We start from the raw sequence: 18626 nt of genomic DNA, 5'->3' as shown, positions 1-18626 counted from the left end.
TGGGATTTTTCAAATGAAAAACGACTTTGTCTCTACTCTATGACAGCTTCCCCAAATTCCTAAGGACACCCAACACCTTCAGCTTCTCAGAAGTACAACAGGTACAGAAAATTCCCAATATACCACTTTAGTTAAACACTCCCAATCAATTTGAAGAATTTGTTTCTGCAAACCGGAATGTGCTCATCTTCTTTGAAAAGTGTTTTCTAACACATTCTGAAATCATCAGTACTGGTTACCTCCTTTAAATTCTTTCTAGAAATATTCCTGTGTGATAATTTGAATTTCTGGAGGCTTTTGATCAGTTGCCTCCTATTTTCACTGAAAGCTTCATTTCCTATGCTTTTCTTATCTTTTTATTGGCTTATTTTCAATGATACTGAAAATAAGAGAGAAATCATACTTCAAACTCCACCCTTAAAGAAATCTGGCTACTTGACCTTGGGTCTCAAAATCTCATTATTTTCTTGGTGAGTCCAGGATCACTTATTTTCATGTTTTATGTAAGTTAATGCTTAGTTTAGGATTTCTTTTTTTCAAAGATTTACTTTATTTGAAAGCTAGAATTATAGAGAGAGAGACAGAGAGAAGTCTTCCATCTGCTGGTTCACTACCCATATGGGCACAACAACCAATGCTGGGCCAAAATGAAGTTAGGAGCCAGAGTGTCTTTCTTGTCTCCCACATGGGTACAGGGGGCCAAAGACTTGGGCCAACCTCTGCTCTTTTCTCAGGTGCATTAGCAGAGAGCTGGATTAGAAGGGGGCCAGCTGGGACTTGAACTGGCACCCATATGCAATGCTAGTGTTGCAGGCTGGAGCTTTAACACACTGCACCACAGTGTCATTCCTAGCTTCATAATTTCTGATGTCACAGCACAGAGGCTTACTCATGACCATCTTTTATTTTTAAAGATTTATTTATTTATTTATTTATTTGAAAGTCAGAGTTACACAGAGAGAGGAGAGGCAAAGAGAGAGTAAGGTCTTCCAACCAATGGTTCACTCCCCAGTTGGCCACAATGGCCAGAACTGTGCTGATCTGGAGCCAGGAGCCAGGAGCTGCTTCTGGGTCTCCCTCAGGTGCAGGGGACCAAGGACTTGGACCATCTTCTACTGCTTTCCCAGGCCATAGCCAAGAGCTAGATCAGAAGTGGAGCAACTGGGTCCCAAACTGCTGCCCATATAGGATGCTGGTGCTTCATGCTGGGGTGTTAATTCACTGTGCCACAGCGCCAGACACATGACCATCTTTTAGCATTTACTTATTTACTTACTTGAGAGTCAGAGAGACAGAATGAGAGATAAAGACAGACTGAAACAGAGGTTTGCCAACTGTAGGCTCACTCTTCAAATGTTTCCAACAGACTATAAGTTTCTTATTTATTTGAGAGGCACAGAGGAAAAAAAAGAAAGAGACTAAGAAAGAGAGAGTTCACATTTATTGATTCAGTCCTGAGCAAGTTCGATGCCTGGGCAAAATCATGAGGGGGAACGCAATCTGAGCAATGAGTTAGAAATAAGTTTCTGGGGGCTGGCATTGTGGCATAGCAGGTAAAGCCACCACCTGCAGTGCCAACATCACTTATGGGCACCAGTTTAAGTCCTAGGTGCTCCACTTCTGATCCAGCACTCTGCTATGGCCTGGGAAAGCAGTAGAAGATGGCCCAAGTCCTTGGACACCTATACTCATATGGGAGACCTGGAAGAAGCTCCTGGCTCCTAGCTTCAGATCAGTACAGCTCCAGCCATGACAGCCAATTGGGAAGTGAACCAGTGGATGGAAGACCTCTCTTTCTCTCTCTGCCTCTCCTTCTTCTCTCTCTCTGACTTTCAAATAAATAAATAAATCTTAAAAAAAACCAGAAACAGGCTGGTGTGGCAGCTCAATAGGCTAATCCTCTGCCTGCGGCACCAGCACACCAGGTTCTAGTCTCGGTCGGGGTGCTGGATTTTGTCCCAGTTGCCCCTCTTCCAGGCCAGCTCTCTGCTGTGGCCCAGGAGTGCAGTGGAGGATGGCCCAGGTCCTTGGGCCCTGCATCCGCATGGGAGACCAGGAGAAGCACCTGGCTCCTGGCTTTGGATCAGCGTGGTGTGCCAGCCACAGCACACTGGCCATGGTGGCCATTGGAGGGTGAACCAATGGCAAAAGTAAGACCTTTCTCTCTGTCTCTTTCTTTCACTGTCCACTCTGCCTGTCAAAAAAAAAAAAAAAAAAAAAAAACAGAAAAATTAATCTTAAAAAAAATTAGTTTCTGTATGTTACCTAATTAACAAGCACTGAAGGAACTAATAAGTGCATGAAGGGAAAGGTATGAAAGTGTAGAGAAGGACAAGTTAGAATTGGGGGAATGTATCAAACCTAGATAAAAGCCTTAGTAACATCAGAAAATGACTGGATTTTTTTTTTTTTAATCAAAGAACATCTTCACTAAGAACAAAAGTTAGGAAGATACTGGTATCTCTAAATGCCTGTGTCTGATGCACAAAAGCAGCTGTCATCAGGAGTAAGGCTTGAGAAAATTTCATGGAAAGAACACCAGTCAACATCTGCACACTTTCTGCCTTGGCCTCCCTGTCTCTTATGTGCAGACTGACCTGAAAGGCTCTGATTCAAGCATTCATCCACCATCCATGGCTCTTCTCCTCGCTCCAACTTGAAGATCAAGTCAGGTTTGGTAATGCAGTGCCCTATTAATGGAAACAGAGTGAGACTTTGTAAAATCACTATCTTGGATTATTTAAAGGACTACAGCTTGGTTCAGGAGCTATGCAACAAATGTTCCAATCTGAATCTTTTGTTAGATGGTAGATATTCAGATTATTCATGGACTCAATTTCTAATCCTGCCCAATATTAAACATTATAAAGTGTTCCCTTATTTGTCAAATAGCAAGAAAATGTTATCACTGGGCATGTGATGGGTGTCACTCACCCAAGGAGAACAGGCTGCTGTAGGTCTCCAGCATCACATCTCTGTACAGGATTTTCTGAGCATTGTTCATTTTCTGCCATTCCTCCCATGTAAAGTACACAGCCAGGTCTTCAAATGCTGTCATCACCTATAATAATATACTTCCAGTCAACATGTTAACTCTGTCACAAAATAAACACTGACAGTTGTGTATGGATATGAAGGAAAAAAGGAAGGATATGGTTTCACATTAGACTTGTGGAGTGTTTAGAAAGCCACACGGAGCATTCAACAGAGTCAAACCCATGATCTACTGGCTGTGAGAAATGCCCATGCTGGAGGGAAACAGGAGGTTCAAATCACAAAGGCCACATCTGTCAAGGGGAATTGCACAGCAGGCTAGAAGGGGGGCAATACTGACTCTTGACTGGGCAATGTTAAGGAGAAGTATGTAGAAGCATTGAGAAAAAAGGCAAGAAACCATCAGTGAAACTACGATGGGAATGAACAGAAAACAATTTCCAGGAAAACACCATGCATATCATTTCCAATATGTCAGAGAAAAAATATATTAAAAGACAGGGCAGACATTTAGCTTAGTGTTATTTATGATGCCACCTCAGAGTGTCTGTGATTTCCAATGCCAGCTCTAGTTTCTAGCTCCCAGATAATGCAAACCTGGGGAAGCAATGGTGATGTCACCAATGAAGGAGGCCTAGATTCCATTCCTCAATCCTGGCTTCAGTCCTGCCCCACCTGTTTGGTATGGTTATCTAGGAAGTGAATTAACGTGTCAAAGCTCTCTATCTCTCAGTCCATCAACTTTTTTCTCTATCAAGCTAATAAATATTTTTAAGTAAGAGAGAAAATACAGGTAAGACAAAGAATACAAATTAGCTTTTGCCCTTGTCTATGATTATTCTACTGATAAACAATTGAAATAACATTATACCTAATTAAAGTGAAAGCAATGGAAATACTTGCCCAAAACATTCAAATGATAAACATTTGAAATGACATTATACATAATTAAGTGAAAGCAATGGAATTATTTGCCCAAAAAGAGAACCTGGGAATGTCTGCAGTACAATCTGCATTTGTGACTCACTGAGAAAAATGCTTAGAGATTTGTTTCAGAACCTGCAATAGTCACCAGAATTGTGATCCAGCAGGCTAAGCCTCCACCATCAATGCTGGCATCCCATGTAAACAGAGGACTTGAGTCCTTGCTATTCCACTTCCAATCTAGTTCCCTGCTAACCTGATTGAAAGAACAGTGAAAATGGCCTGAGTATTTGGACCCTTCCACCAATGTGGGAGACCCATGGAGTCCCAGGCTCCTGGCTTTGGCCTGGCCCAGTCCCAGCCATTGTGGGCATTTGGTGAATGAAACAGTAGATAGAATATATCTCCTTTTGTCTCCCTGTCTCTCCCAATCTCTGCAAGTCCACCTTTCAAATAAATAATCTTAAAAAAATAAATGAGCCTCCAGTAGATTCTTTTCTCCACACATTCCTTATCCTATTCCAGAATCCAATTCAACTTCTCAAAGGTATTAAGAACTCCATTACTCTAACAATTTGAAAACAAACTTAACTGATTTGTGTTCCAGCACTAGGTAACTCTTCCTCTTGCAGAATGCTAAGTGTTTACTTCATAGGTAGCACTAAAACACTGTTCAGTACATCATCTATGTGTAGAATGTTTCAGACATGACCCCAAAAAGGTAGCATATTGTGCTTAGTTTCAACTCAATTCATGTAACAAATATATATTTTGCTATAGCAACAGAAAGACAAGAGACCAAACTGCATTATTATAGATGACAGTAATGTTTCATAATCATGCCAAATTCATAATTCATTTCTGTATATTCTGTGATAACAAATTTTATGTTTATTTTTCTATTTTAAAATTTTGTAAAGATTTATTTATTTATTTGAAAGCCAGAGATACACAGAGAGAGGAGAGGCAGAGAGAGAGAGAGAGGTCTTCCATCTGCTGGTTCAGTCCCCAGTTGGCTGCAATGGCTGGAACTGTACCAATCTGAAGCCACGAACTAGGAGCTTCTTCTGGGTCTCCCACATGGGTGCAGGGGCCCAAGGACCTGGGCCATCTTCCACTGCTTTCCCAGGCCATAGTAGAGAGCTGGAGCAGAAGTGGAGCAGCCGGGTCTCAAACCGGTGCCTATATGGGAAGTTGATGCTTTAGACCAGGGCATTAACCCACTGAGCCACAGAGCCAGCCCCATATTTTCCATTTTAATTAACTAGTATACTGGGACTGGCACTGTGGCTAGCAGGTAAAGCCACTGCCTTCAGTGCTGGCATCCCATATTGGTGCCAGTTCAAGTCCCAGTGGCTTCACTTCCAATCCAGCTCTATGCTATGGCCTGGGGATTCAGTAGAAGATGGCCTAAGTCCTTGGGCCCCTGAACCTATGTGGGAGACCCAGAAGAAGCTCTTCACTTCTAGCTTTGGACCAGTGCAACTTCGGCCATTGTGGCAAACTGGGGAGTGCACCAGCAGATGGAAGACTCTCTCTCTCCCCCTCTGCCTCTCTGTAACTCTGACTTTCAAATAAATAAAAAAAATCTAAAAAAATAAATAAACTAGCATTAAACACCTAAAATGAGTACTGACAAGCTGGGGAATAATTAAAAAAAAAAAAACACTTACAGGTGATATATTAATTTTCTTTCCTCTTAGAAACATGTGGAGGACCCAGAATCATACCCGGGAGAGAAGGTGAATGGCAGGAGTTCAAAGAAAACTCGGGAGGCCAACGCTGTGGCATAATGGGTAAAGCTGCTGCCTTCAGTGCCAGCATTCCATATGGGTCCTGGTTCAAGTCCTGCCTGCTCAACATACAATCTAGCTTTCTGCTATGTCCTGAGAAAGCAGTGGAACATGGTCCAAGTCCTGCGGCCACTGCACCTGCATGGGAGACCCAGAAGCTCTTGGGTCTTGGCTTTGGATCGGCTGAGCTCCGGCCTTTGCAGTAATTTGGAGGGTGAGCCAGCAGATAGAAGACTTTCTCTCTCTGCAACTCTTTCAATAAATAAATTAAATCTTAAAAAAAAAAAAAAAACCCTCTGGTTTCCTTCTGCACTGAACAGTGGGGAAAAAAGGATATAATAGAATGAATAAAGAATAATAAATACATTAACCAAGAAAACATCAGCTTCACTGTGGAGGAATAAACCTCTAAAAATAGAAATACATAGGAAAATGCACCCACCTATATTAAGTGGCAGAGATTAAACAGAAGTTATCATTGGTTTAACGAAAGCATTATCTACAAATTTTGTAAAATAATAATGTAAAAGTAAAAAGAAAAGTTGAGTGTTCAAATGAATAAGGTTATCAGAGATAAACATTATGTTGTTATTAAAGTTTATACTAAAGAAAGTTAACAAATACACATAATGTATATTTAATGCAGTGCACTTTACCAGTAATGATTCCAAGTAGCACCTTTCGCTGTATTCATCCCTTCACAAAACCCTGGATTGGGGCTGGCACTGTGGCCTAGTGGGTAAAACTGCCACCTGCAGACTGGCATCCCATATAGGCACTGGTTTGATTCCCAGCTGCCCCACTTCTGATCCAGCTTTCTGCTATGGCCTGGGAAAGCAGTAGAAGATGGCCCAAGTCCTTGGGCCCCTGTACCCATGTGGAAGACCCAGAAGAATCTCCTGGACCCTGGCTTTGGATTGGCACAACTCTGGCCATTGCAGCCAACTGGGGAGTGAACCAGCAGATGGAAGAGCTCTCTATCTCTCTCTGCCTCTCCCTCTCTCTGTGTGTAACTCTTTCAAATGAATAAATAAATCTTTTTGAAAAAGACCCTGAATTTCACCATTTCAATTGATTTACCCCATGAGATACCAGTAAATGTGATAGAAATAGACAATTTGTTAAAATATTTATTTATATGAAAGAGTTACACAAAGAGAGAAGGAGAGGCAGAGAAAAGAGAGAGAGAGAGAGAGAGAGAGAGAGAGAGAGAGAAGGAGGAGTAAAGAGAGGTCTTCGAACTGCAGGTTCACTCCCCAGATGGCTGCAATGGCTGGAGCTGTGTAGATCCAAAGATATGAACCAGGAGCTTCTTTCAGGTCTCCCACAAGGGAGCAGGGGCCAAAGGACTTGGGCCATCTTCTACTGTTTTTCCTGGCTGTAGCAAGAGCTGGATCAGAAGTGGAGCAGCTGAGTCATGAACTGACACCCATATGAGATGCTGGCACTGCAGGCGGTGTCTTTACTTGCTATGTCACAGAACCAGCCCCAGAAATAGACAATTTGTAAAGTATTTGCCTTCTCAGCTTTTCTTTTTCTGACAGTTATCTTCTGAAAAACCCTGGGGCCTGCCTGTTGAAGAGATAGTATGTAGGCTGGCGCCGTGGCTCACTAGGTTAATCCTCCACCCGTGGCACTGGTATTCCAGGTGACAGTCCCAGTTGGGGTGCTGGTTCTGACCCAGTTGCTCCTATTCCACTCCAGTTCTCGGCTGTGGTCTGGGAAGGCAGTGGAGGATGGCCCAAGTGCTTGGGCCCTGCACCCACATGGGAGACCAGGAGGAAGTGCCTGTCTCCTAGCTTTGGATCAGCACAGCATACTGGCCATAGCAGCCATTTGGGGGGTGAACCAATGGAAGGAAGGCATTTCTCTCTGTCTCTCTCTCTCTCACTAACTCTGCCTGTCAAAAAAAGAAAAAAAGAGATAATATATAGCCAAGATTCACCACAACCCCAGACACTTAAGTGAAGCCTCAATCAGTTCCCCAGATGACTAAACTCTCATTTCTGCTCCTGGACTGATCATAGGAACTGCCCAGCTGAGTACAGCCCATAACTCAGAGTCAGAACTGCAAATCAAATGGCTATTTGTTAAGCCATTGTGTTTTCTGATTTGTCCTACATCAAATGCTGATATATATCAGTAAGTATGGCAGAAAGTTGAATTACATGCAAACTACAATGCATACAACTTCAAAATTTCATTTCGAAGTTCCCATAAAACAGGGCCAGCATTGTCACATAGCAAGTAAACCTGCCGTCTGCAAGACAAGCACCCCATATGAGCACTGGGTCATGTTCTGGCTGTTCTGCTTTTGATCTAGCTTCCTGCTGATGGCCTGAGAAAAGCAATGGAAGATGATCCAAATATTTGGGCAAATGCTACCAATGTGGGAGATCCAGGTGAAGATCTTGGTTCCTGACCTCATTCTTTCCTGGCACTGCTCAATGCAGCCATCTGTGATGTGAACAAGCAGAAGGGAGATCTCTCTGGGTCTCTCCTCTATATACAATACTTTCAAATAATTTTTTTTAAAAAACTTAGAAAAAAGCTCCTATAAACAGAATCTTTGCCTATCAATTAGACCTTAGAGGTTTCACCTCACCCTGGTTAGAATGGCTCACATACAGAAATCTACCAACAACAGATGCTGGCGAGGATGTGGGGAAAAAGGGACACTAACCCACTGTTGGTGGGAATGCAAACTGGTCAAGCCACTATGGAAGTCAGCCTGGAGATTCCTCAGAATCCTGAATATAACCCTACCATTCAACCCAGCCATCCCACTCCTTGGAATTTACTCAAAGGAAATTAAATTGGCAAATAATAAAGATGTCTGCACCATAATGTTTATTGCAGCTCAATTCACAATAGCTAAGACCTGGAATCAACCCAAATGCCCATCAACAGTAGACTGGATAAAGAAATTATGGGACATGTACTCTATAGAATACTACACAGCAGTCAAAAACAATGAAATCTGGTCATTTGCAACAAAATGGAGGAATCTGGAAAACATCATGCTGAGTGAATTAAGCCAGTCCCAAAGGGACAAATATCATATGTTCTCCCTGATCTGTGACAACTAACCAAGCACCTAAAAGGAAGCCTGTTGAAGTGAAACAGACACTTTGAGAAACAGTGACTTGATCACCCCTTTTCCTAACTATTGATGAACAACTTAATACTTTATCCCTTTTAGTACTTTTTTGTTCTACTTAATACTTTGGTTGAACTCTTTAATTAACACACAATTATTCTTAGGTGTTTAACTTTAACTGAAAAGTGGTCCTTGTTAAATATAAAAGTGTGAATAAGAGAGGGAGGAGATGTACAATCTGGGACATGCTCAATCAGACTTGCCCCAAATGGTAGAGTTAAAAACGTACCAGGGGATTCCAATTCAATTCCATCAAGGTGGCATGTACCAATGCCATGTCACTAGTCAAAGTGATCAATTTCAGTTCACAATTGATCATAATGATAGGATTAAGTGTCAAAGGGATCACATAAGCAAGACTAGTATCTGCTAATATTAACTGATAGAATTAAAAAGGAGAGAACTATCCAACATGGGAAGCGGGATACACAGCAGGCTCATAGAATGGCAGATGTCCTAAACAGCACTCTAGCCTCAGAATCAGCCCTTCAGGCATTTGGATCTGGCTGAAGAGCCCATGAGAGTATTTTAGGCATGAAAAACCAAGACACACTGGAAAAAAAAATTAAAAAAATAAGAAATAAAAGCCTAAATAAAAGATCCCTGTGAGTGATATCTCAATGAATAGAACAGGCCTTCAAAGAAGGAGCTACCTTTCTCTGAAGGCAGGAGAGAACTTCCACTTTGACTATGACCTTGTCTAAGTAAGATCGGAGTCGGTGAACTCAAAAGGCTTCCACAGCCTTGGCAACACATGACAAGAGCCTAGGGTGATTACTGATGCCATAAACAAGACTGTCAATAGTTAAATCAACAACAGGAGTCACCGTGCACTTACTCACCATGTAGGATTTCTGTACTTAATATGTTGTTCAATGTGAATTAATGCTATAACTAGTACTCAAACAGTACTTTACACTTTGTGTTTCTGTGTGGGTGCAAACTGTTGAAATCTTTACTTAATATATGCTAAATTGATCTTCTGTATATAGAGATAATTGAAAATGAATCTTGATGTGAATGGAATGGGAGAAGGAGCCAGAGATGGGAGGGCTGCAGGTGGGAGGGAAGTTATGGGGGGGGAAGCCATTGTAATCCAAAAGCTGTACTTTGGAAATTTATATTTATTAAATAAAAGTTAAAGAGAAAAAGAATACAGTGCGCAGAAGCATAGCCCAGGTACCAAGTATATAACAGACTAGATTTTAAAATGATGCTTGATCTTACCTATTAAAATAATTTGTGGACCATCAATGGATTATATTTTACAGTAAAATAGTAATAATTTGGTGCATTAATATGGCTGGAAAACAGGGTGAATGCCTTGTAAAGTCTTTGTGAATATTTAAAACTGCACTATCTAGAAATTCTTTACCCAAAACATCCTGAATTCATCTATCCATCACATCCAGTTATCTGTATATTTTTAACAAAGCTATATTTAAAAAAAAAAAACTGCACTTAAGTAGTGGTTTCTGACACAAATTAGGCAAGAGACAAATATTAGGGTATCATGGAGCTCCTGCTTTTACTCCTCTTCTAGTCTAAATGAGAATTGCCATGAAATTATAGACAAACTCTTAAGGATTTGAGTGATGGTCTCATGGGCCATTGACTGTTGGCCCACAGCTACTGGTCATTTTTTCTATGTATAGTGTATGAATTGTGCCTTGCAAATGCCTGTATCAGCACTTATCTGGTAATTGCCTTTCAGTGACTTCATTCTGCAAATTGAAGGACCTCAGTCTTGAACTTCAATCTTACATAACTTCACCTCAGACCCAGAATAAAATTATTACTTAGTTCCCAGCATCATACAATGTAAACAGAAAATGAAGTTGTAGGCATCAAACAAGAATAGTATCATGAAATAGTGAATTCCCTTGTCCTTTCTAAAAATTATTGCTCCCCACAGTGGTAGCCACACACTTCTGACAGCAGGAGTTGCTGATTTTAGAATTATGCTGGAAAATTCTGTGGGGATTCCTGAGAAGAAAGTGGGAAGGCAGCATGCAACACTCAATTGTTGTTGATTGATCTTTTACAATTCATTTTCTCTCACTGATTTTAAATACACCTTTGTTTTTATTTGACAGGTAGAGTTACAGACAGAGAGAGACAGAAAGGTCTTCCTTGTGTTGGTTCACTCCCCAAATGGCCGCTGTCACCAGTGCTGCATTGATCCAAAGCCAGGAGCCAGGTGCATCTTCCTGGTCTCTCATGGGGGTGCAGGGGTCCACGCACTTGGGCCATCCTCCACTGCCTTCCCTGGCCACAGCACAGAGCTGGACTGGAAGAGGAGTAACCAGGACTAGAACCTGGTGCCCATATGGGACGCCAGTGCCACAGGTGGAGGATTAACCAAGTGAGCCATGGCACCAAACCCTAAATACACCTTCTGACCAGCATTTATAATTTCAAGCACTTAGAAATAGGAGCTCTAACACTTGATTTTACTGAATCAATAATGAAAAATATAGTCCCTAAGATATAAAGAGAGTGAGGATCACAGACTGAAACTAATTCAGGATCCTACAAGGACTAAATTTGAGGTCAAGCTTGAGCTACTTATCACTAATAGAAGCAACCAGTGTTATCTGATCAAGTTTTACTAGATGGGAATGGTATCCCATAGTTGTGCCAGTTTGTGTCCCAGTCTCTCCACTCCTGATCCAGCTCCCTGCTATTGAACCTGGGAAAATAGCAGCAAAAGATGGCCCAAGTGTGTGGGCCTCTGCCCACACCAAGTGCCAGCCCTAAGAAGTCTTAAAAACCTAAAGAAAGAAAATGTATAATATAAAGTACATTTCATCCTTTTTGTCGTCTAAAACTTATTTGTAATTATATAATTTAAAAAAGATAAAAAGACATTGATTCTTATGTCTCTTCAACATAAGACATCAACTTTTCCAGGTTCTAGATGCACTTATTCACAGATTTTCATAGAAGTAATCAGTAATGTGGCTCAAATAACAGTCTTACCCAGGGAATCCCCCTAAATTTAAACAGGGTGCTCAATACCATTTTAGAAAAGTTCCAAAATATGTATCAGAAGAAAAAAATTATTTATTTGGTACATCTCATTTTAATTATAGTATTACCTAAATTTCCAATAGTCAGTTGTACTCAAAAATTCCCACAGGTGGGAGAGATGGCCTAACACAGCAAGTAATTATTAAAATACAAATGTTAAGCTACAACTTAACTAGGGAAAATAACACTCCACAGGTCCCAAACTAAAATAATTAAGATGACATAATAAAAGGAAACTCAATGTCTTCATGCATTAAAATGTATTACATTAAACTTAATAAACAAAAAGGTGATTATTCCAGCTGTTTCCCACTTGGCAGCCCAATTTTACCTGTTGAATCTGGAAAAAAGTAAATGGCATCTCATGGTAGATTACTAAAATCTTAATGCTATATGCCATCGATTATGTCCACCATACTTTATATCTAATATTAACATATCTGATGCCTCTTAGTAGATAAATGACCTGTCTTAACTATTACAAAAGTGGCAAATGTGTTTTTGCTCAAAGCTTTTCCAACAGCTCCTCAGTCTAGTTTGCCTTCACTTTGGAAAGACACTTTTTCTAGGGTATACATGAGCATCTCATTGACTTGGCCATCAAACATAATTTTTGCAAAGAATTTAACTGTACCCAGCTTTTATCAGGAGCACAAGAATATATCACATTGATGACTTCCTCCCTTCATGAGACTATTTGACACACTTGTGAAGAACATACAATGCTAATACCTTTTAGTCCTTCCTGGGTTTTGGTGCAATGCATGTCTCATTTAAAAAATTAATTGTCATGGATGCTACAAATCAGTCCAGCTTATATGGCCCCCCTTCCAATGAAAAGTCAAATTGAATTCTGTAGGCACTATCCTTAGTGCTCTCAGTGACTTCTTCACTCGTGGAGCTCATATGCCTTCTAAATTCTCTGGATCATTTGTGATATCCACTGCTTCTCAAGGGCTATGATGCAAGGAATAACCTCTCTTGGAACCTTGCTATGTGCCAGTAAAATTAAATTAGATTTCTATTAATTGTGCTATACTGGAAAAACAGTCACCTACACACCTTGAGCCTGTGATTCTCCAAACCTTGTTATCTAGTAGGACTTTGGCCATGGATATAGAACAGTAAAACATGAGAATGGCTACTAAGGCCTCCTTAATAGATGATGGACCCAAACTTGGCATACTCCATTTGGCAAAGGGGATGGCTTCCAATGTCTGCTGTCTATGTCCAGATGCCAGGGTACAGCAGGAGGTCACTATTCTAACAATAATAAAGAAAAACCATTTAAGTTCAGCTGGACACCATTCTGCTGACTGTTGATTTCATTACTATTAATCTGGATGCCTTCACTGGTGACAATCCAGAGACCCAAAGTAGTCACAGCATAATCTGCTAACAAAAGCTTAAACCAGGAGTTATGGATTAATATCTGTTATAACACGATTCCTCAGAACCCATCTAGTCCAAACCTTGAGAGTTGGAAGCTGTTATACTTGGCCCACCCATATATAGGACGTAAATTGTGCCAGATGGGCTCTATATCCTTGTACTGCAAGGAAGATGTCATAGATATTGATGCTCCAAACTTATCCAGCTCCCTGCTAATGTGTCTGGGAAAGCAGCAAAGGCTTGCCCAAATGCTTGGGCCCCTGAACCCATGTGATATCTGGAAGAAGCTCCTATCTCATGAGATCAGCCTGGTCTAGCCCCAGTCATTGCAGCCACTTTGGAGAACAAACCAGAAGGAAGATCAGTCTCTCCCTTTCTCACTCTAACACTGCCTTTCAAATATATAAATAAATCTTTTAAAATGTAATCATTTCAATAGATTCCTCAGTGCTCAATCATGATGACTTTTACTATCTTAAGGACATTTTCATTTCTTTTTTAAAGATTTGTTTATTTGAAAGGCAGAGAGGAGGACGGTGTGCTGCAGTATGCAAAGCTGCCATCTGTTATACTGGCATCCTATATAGGCACCAGTTCAAGTCACACTTGTTCCACTTCTGATTTAGCTTCATGCTAATGGCCTGATAGAGTGGAAGATGGCCCAAGGACTTGGGCTCCTGCCACCCCCATGGGTGACTCAAAAGATGCTCCTGGTTTCAACCTGGCCCTACACCGGCCATTGGAGAAACCAGGGGTGTGAAACAGATGATGGAAGATCTCTCTCTGTCTCTCTGTCTCTCTCTCTCTCTCTCTCTGTGACTTTCAAATAAAGAAGTAAATAACTTTTAAAAGGATTTTAGAAAGGGCAGAGAAACACACAGAAAGTGGGTGAAGAGAGAGAGGAAGAGAGGTCTTGCATATGTTGGTTCACTCTCTAAATGTCTGCAACAGCTATGGCTGGACCAGGCTCTCAGGTCCCCTAATAAGTAGTAGATCTTGCATTTAGGTGAAAGGAACTTAAGAATTTGAGCCACTACCCCATGCTTCTCAGAGATATTAAGCAGGAAACTAGTTTGGAAGTGAAACACTGAAAACTTAGATTAGCACTGCAATATAGAATGTGGGCATCACATGCAATGACCAACAAATTAGAAAACCTGGAAGAAATCAAGACACATGCTAGGTAAAAAAATTGAGCCATGAAGACATATAGAAAACCTAAACAAACCAAAAACCAAAACAGATATTGAATCAGTAACAAAAACCCTCCAAAGAAAAGCCCAAGACCAGAAAGCTTCACTGCTAAATTCTACCAGACTTTTAAAAATAGAACTAATTGGCCAGCGCCGTGGCTCAATAGGCTAATCCTCTGCCTTGTGGCACCGGCACAACGGGTTCTAGTCCCAGTTGGGGTGCCGGATTCTGTCCCAGTTGCCCCTCTTCCAGGCCAGCTCTCTGCTGTGGCCAGGGAGTGCAGTGGAGGATGGCCCATGTGCTTGGGCCCTGCACCCCATGGGAAACCAGAAGAGGCACCTGGCTGTCGCTCCCCCTCTTTGTGGAGGAACGACACTGAACCCTGCCTAGGCTTCATATCCTAGTCACGGCACCATTATGTCGCTCCCCCTCTTCGTGGAGGAGCAACACAGGACCCTGCGCTGTTCTTTCGTCTGCTCGGCCCTCCCCGGGTTTGCTGCTGGTTCTTCCCGGGTTGGCTACTATCCCTTCCACCTCCGTGGAAGGGCAGTTCCCCCTGGCCGCATTCCCCACTTCCGCAGGGGAGCGGCACACCGCCGGCCGGCTTTCTCGGGGGCTGCACGGGTTCCCTTAGATGTTCCCCATAGATGTTCCTGGTGCATGCCGTCTCTCTCCTCCTTTACAGTCCTCCTCCGCCAATCCTAACTCGGCTGCCCACACGCCGAGTACGCTGCTCTCCAATCAGGAGCAAGTCCTACAGTTTATTGGTTGAACTGGAGGCAGCTGTGCGGAAGCTGTTTACTTCTCTCCCAGTGCCATATTGTGGGAGAGCAGATGCATAGAATAAGTCTTAATTCCAGTAACAGTATAGTCCGAATTGCTCCCCACACCTGGCTCCCAGCTTCAGCATGCCAGCTGCGGCGGCCATTGGAGGGTGAACGAATGGCAAAGGAAGACCTTTCTCTCTGTCTCTCTCTCACTGTCCATGCTACCTGTCCAAAAAAAAAAAAAAAAAAAAAGACTAATTCCAATTCTCCTTAAGCTATTCAAAGCAATTGAAAGAGAAGAGTATTCCCAAACTCCTTCTGTTTGATAAGTGTCACCTTATTTTCTAAACCAGAAAATGATACAATAGAGAAAGAGAATTAAAGAACAATATCTCTGATAACCACAGATCCCAAAATTCTCAACAAAATACTAGCTAATAAAATCCAACAACAGATCATAAAGATAATTTACCTGGACCAAGTGGAATGTACCTATGGTATGCAGGGATAGTTCAACATATGCAAATCAATAAATGTGATATGTGACACTGGCAAACTAAAGAATAAAAACCACATGATGATCAATAGATGAAGAGAAAGTATTTGATAAAAAACAGCCTTTCATTATAAAAACCTTAAGCAAGTTGGGAATAGAAGGAACATTCCTTATCACAATCAAGGCAATATATGACAAATCTTCAACCAACATCATATTGAATGGGAAATCGTGGAAGCATTTCCACTAAGATCTGAAACCAAAGTTGCTCTCCCTCACTACTGCTGTTCAATACACTACTGACAGTTTTAGCCATGGCAATAATGCAAGAAAAAGAAATCAAAGGAAAACAAATTAGAAAGGAGAAAGTCCAATAATTTGTTTGCAGATGGCATGATCCTAAATATTGGGAAACCAAAAGACTCCACCAAGAGATTATTGAAACTCACAAGAAAGTTTGGCAAAGTTGTAAAATATGAAATCAACACACAAAAATCAATAACCTTTATATACACAAAAATGCCATGGCTGAAAAATAACTTATCAGATCAGTGCCATTCTCGATAACCATAAAATTTTTTATTACCTTGGAATAAAATTTAGTCAAGGGTGTGAAAGATCTCTATAAGAAAAATTACAAAACATTAAAGAAAAAAAGAAAACACAAAAAAAGGAAAAATCTTTGATGTTCATAAATTGGAAGAACAAATATCATCAAAATTCCCATTCTACCAATAGAAATTATTTTTAATTTTACTTTTACTATCATTTATTTATTTGAGAAGAAGTTATAGACAGAGAGACGGAGAGACAAAAAGCGATGCCTTCTAACTGTTGGTTAATTCTCCAAATAGCTGTAATGGCTGGTGCTGGGCTGATCTGAACCCAGGAGCTAGGAGCTTCCTCCTCATCTCCTATGTGGATACAGGAGCCCAAGCACTTGGGCCATCTTCCACTGCCTTCCTAGGCCATGAGCAGAGAGCTGCATCATAGGACCAGCTGGGACCCAAACTGGCATCCATATGAGATGCCAATGCCACAGACAGAGGCTCAAACTACTATTCCACAGTGCCAGCCCCTCAAAAGCAATTTACAGATTCAACATGATCTCAATCAAAATACCAACAACATTCAGAAGGAAGACCTTTTTCTCTCTCTCTCTCTCTGCCTATAACTCTGTCAAAATAAAAAAATAAAATAAAAAAATTTAAAAAATAAAAGAACATACAGCATCACCTGATGGTTCAGGAGCATGACAAGTAGGGCCCTGTGGTGGCCTATTACTGAATAGTTGCTCAAGAATTGATCTAAGGGTGTTTGTTGTCAGCCATTGTTTGATCATTATGTATTTCACCAAGGGGGTCATTTATATGCCATGCAAACTAGAATGAAGATTCATAATAAAACTCATGAGTGTCATAAATTTTTTATCAAAATTAACAGGTCAGTTAGGAGCTCTTAATAAATAGTTGGGGGGCTGGCACTGTGGTGCAGCAGGTTAAAGCCCTGGCCTACAGTGCTGACACACCATATGTGCTCCAGTTCAAGTCCCAGCTGCTCACTTCTGACTCAGCTCTCTGCTCTGGCCTGGGAAAGAAGTAGAAAGATGGCCCAAGTCCTTAGGCCCCTGCACACATGTGGGAGACCTGGAAGAATTTCCTGGCTCCTGGCTTCAGATCAGCACAGCTCTGGCCACTGTGGCCATTTGGGGAGTGAACTAGCGAATGGCAGAGGCCGACTCTCTTTCTGTTAGACCGAACTTGGATGGGACTCAATTATCCCAATGAGAGACTTCAATGATGCAAAAGCAAAGAGGTTTATTGTTCTAGCTTGATCTAGGGTCCACTCCAATCATCACAGTGGTCATCTGATGAGGACCCATCCCATATACTTTGTGGGGTTTATATAGAGTTTTCAGAAACATTCTACATATTATAGCACCATTCAGTAAATCATCTCATTCTGCAGGAATTTAAAGAACATCTCTTAAAATTGATTAGTAAATCCAGTGGTGGGAATAGACCTAGTAAAGGTGGTTAGATGGCTTTGGGGGTGATGCTTTTTAAAATGATTGGCTAAAGTGTAGGGTCCAAACTGCTAAGGTGTATGTTCCAAACTACAGAGTTTTGGGATGTTATCAATCGCCTTAATGGCCTAAAAAGACACCTGAAAAAGATTCAGATTCCTTTTGAAGCATTCATCAGTAGCCTCAACCAGTTTTTATTGTCCATTTAATGGCTCCAATAATTTATGGGTACATAGGGCTGATGTTGGCAAGATCCTAAAAACACCCTTTGAACCCTGCTTCAGCAAATGAAAATACAGAAAATATATATTGGAAATAAGCTTTATTAATTTACATACATGAAGAGAAGTTTTTAAAAGGCATACTATTTGGACAGATCATATTACTTTGCTGTAAAACTCTAAATCTAATGAAAGAGTCCAGAATTGTCTAGATTAGAGATTATCTTTTTGTTTTCCTTAAGGCTTATAAAACAAATACAAATGTCCTAAAGTGCTAGATTAACCTGAAAAAATTATGTTCAAAACACAATTTTTATTCATTAGAGTTTAACACTGACAGAAGGGAAAGTCATTCAGTAAAGAGGTAGAAATGCTTTCAGACTTAATATTAAGAATGTTGGTTTCCCAAATGCTTTTTCTTATCCATTCAGCTTAAGGTGAATTGGTATTTGCTGCATCAGCAGTCTGACTGCATGTCTTAGGGAATGAAAAATAGAAGTCTGTAGAGATGCCTGAAGAGTTGGTGCTTTTAAGTTAAGATTCTTCTCAGCTGCTGAGGAGTACGTTCCATCGAGTGCATAACTATGAATAATTCAGAAGATTTATAAGACTTAAGATACTCAGTT

The 18626-nt window shown here is 41.0% G+C and overlaps 1 protein-coding gene and 1 long non-coding RNA gene across 3 annotated transcripts in view; one reads left to right on the top strand and one right to left on the bottom strand.

The window, feature by feature from the left end:
• LOC127486769 (uncharacterized) overlaps positions 1-5958 on the top strand; it is a 47410-nt gene extending 41452 nt beyond the window's left edge. Inside the window, exon 3 of the long non-coding RNA XR_016226687.1 lies at positions 5622-5958. This is a non-coding gene — a long non-coding RNA (uncharacterized LOC127486769). The remainder of the gene's footprint in view (positions 1-5621) is intronic.
• The window catches only part of LOC127485255 (uncharacterized), a 147285-nt gene that overhangs the window by 4660 nt on the left and 123999 nt on the right, over positions 1-18626 (bottom strand). For both annotated transcript variants that reach the window (XM_070067766.2, XM_051828052.3), the window contains 2 exons: positions 2935-3061; positions 2598-2690 (listed from right to left, as the gene is read on the bottom strand). In XM_070067766.2, the coding sequence (XP_069923867.1) occupies positions 2598-2690; positions 2935-3061 (220 nt within the window). The remainder of the gene's footprint in view (positions 1-2597; positions 2691-2934; positions 3062-18626) is intronic.

The sequence above is a fragment of the Oryctolagus cuniculus genome, chromosome 20, assembly GCF_051225735.1.
Source record: "Oryctolagus cuniculus isolate XC-2025 breed Fujian yellow rabbit chromosome 20, ASM5122573v1, whole genome shotgun sequence".
Taxonomy (NCBI): domain Eukaryota; kingdom Metazoa; phylum Chordata; class Mammalia; order Lagomorpha; family Leporidae; genus Oryctolagus; species Oryctolagus cuniculus.
Note: the sequence above shows the minus strand (reverse complement) of the source record. Positions and strands in the feature narration are given on the sequence as shown.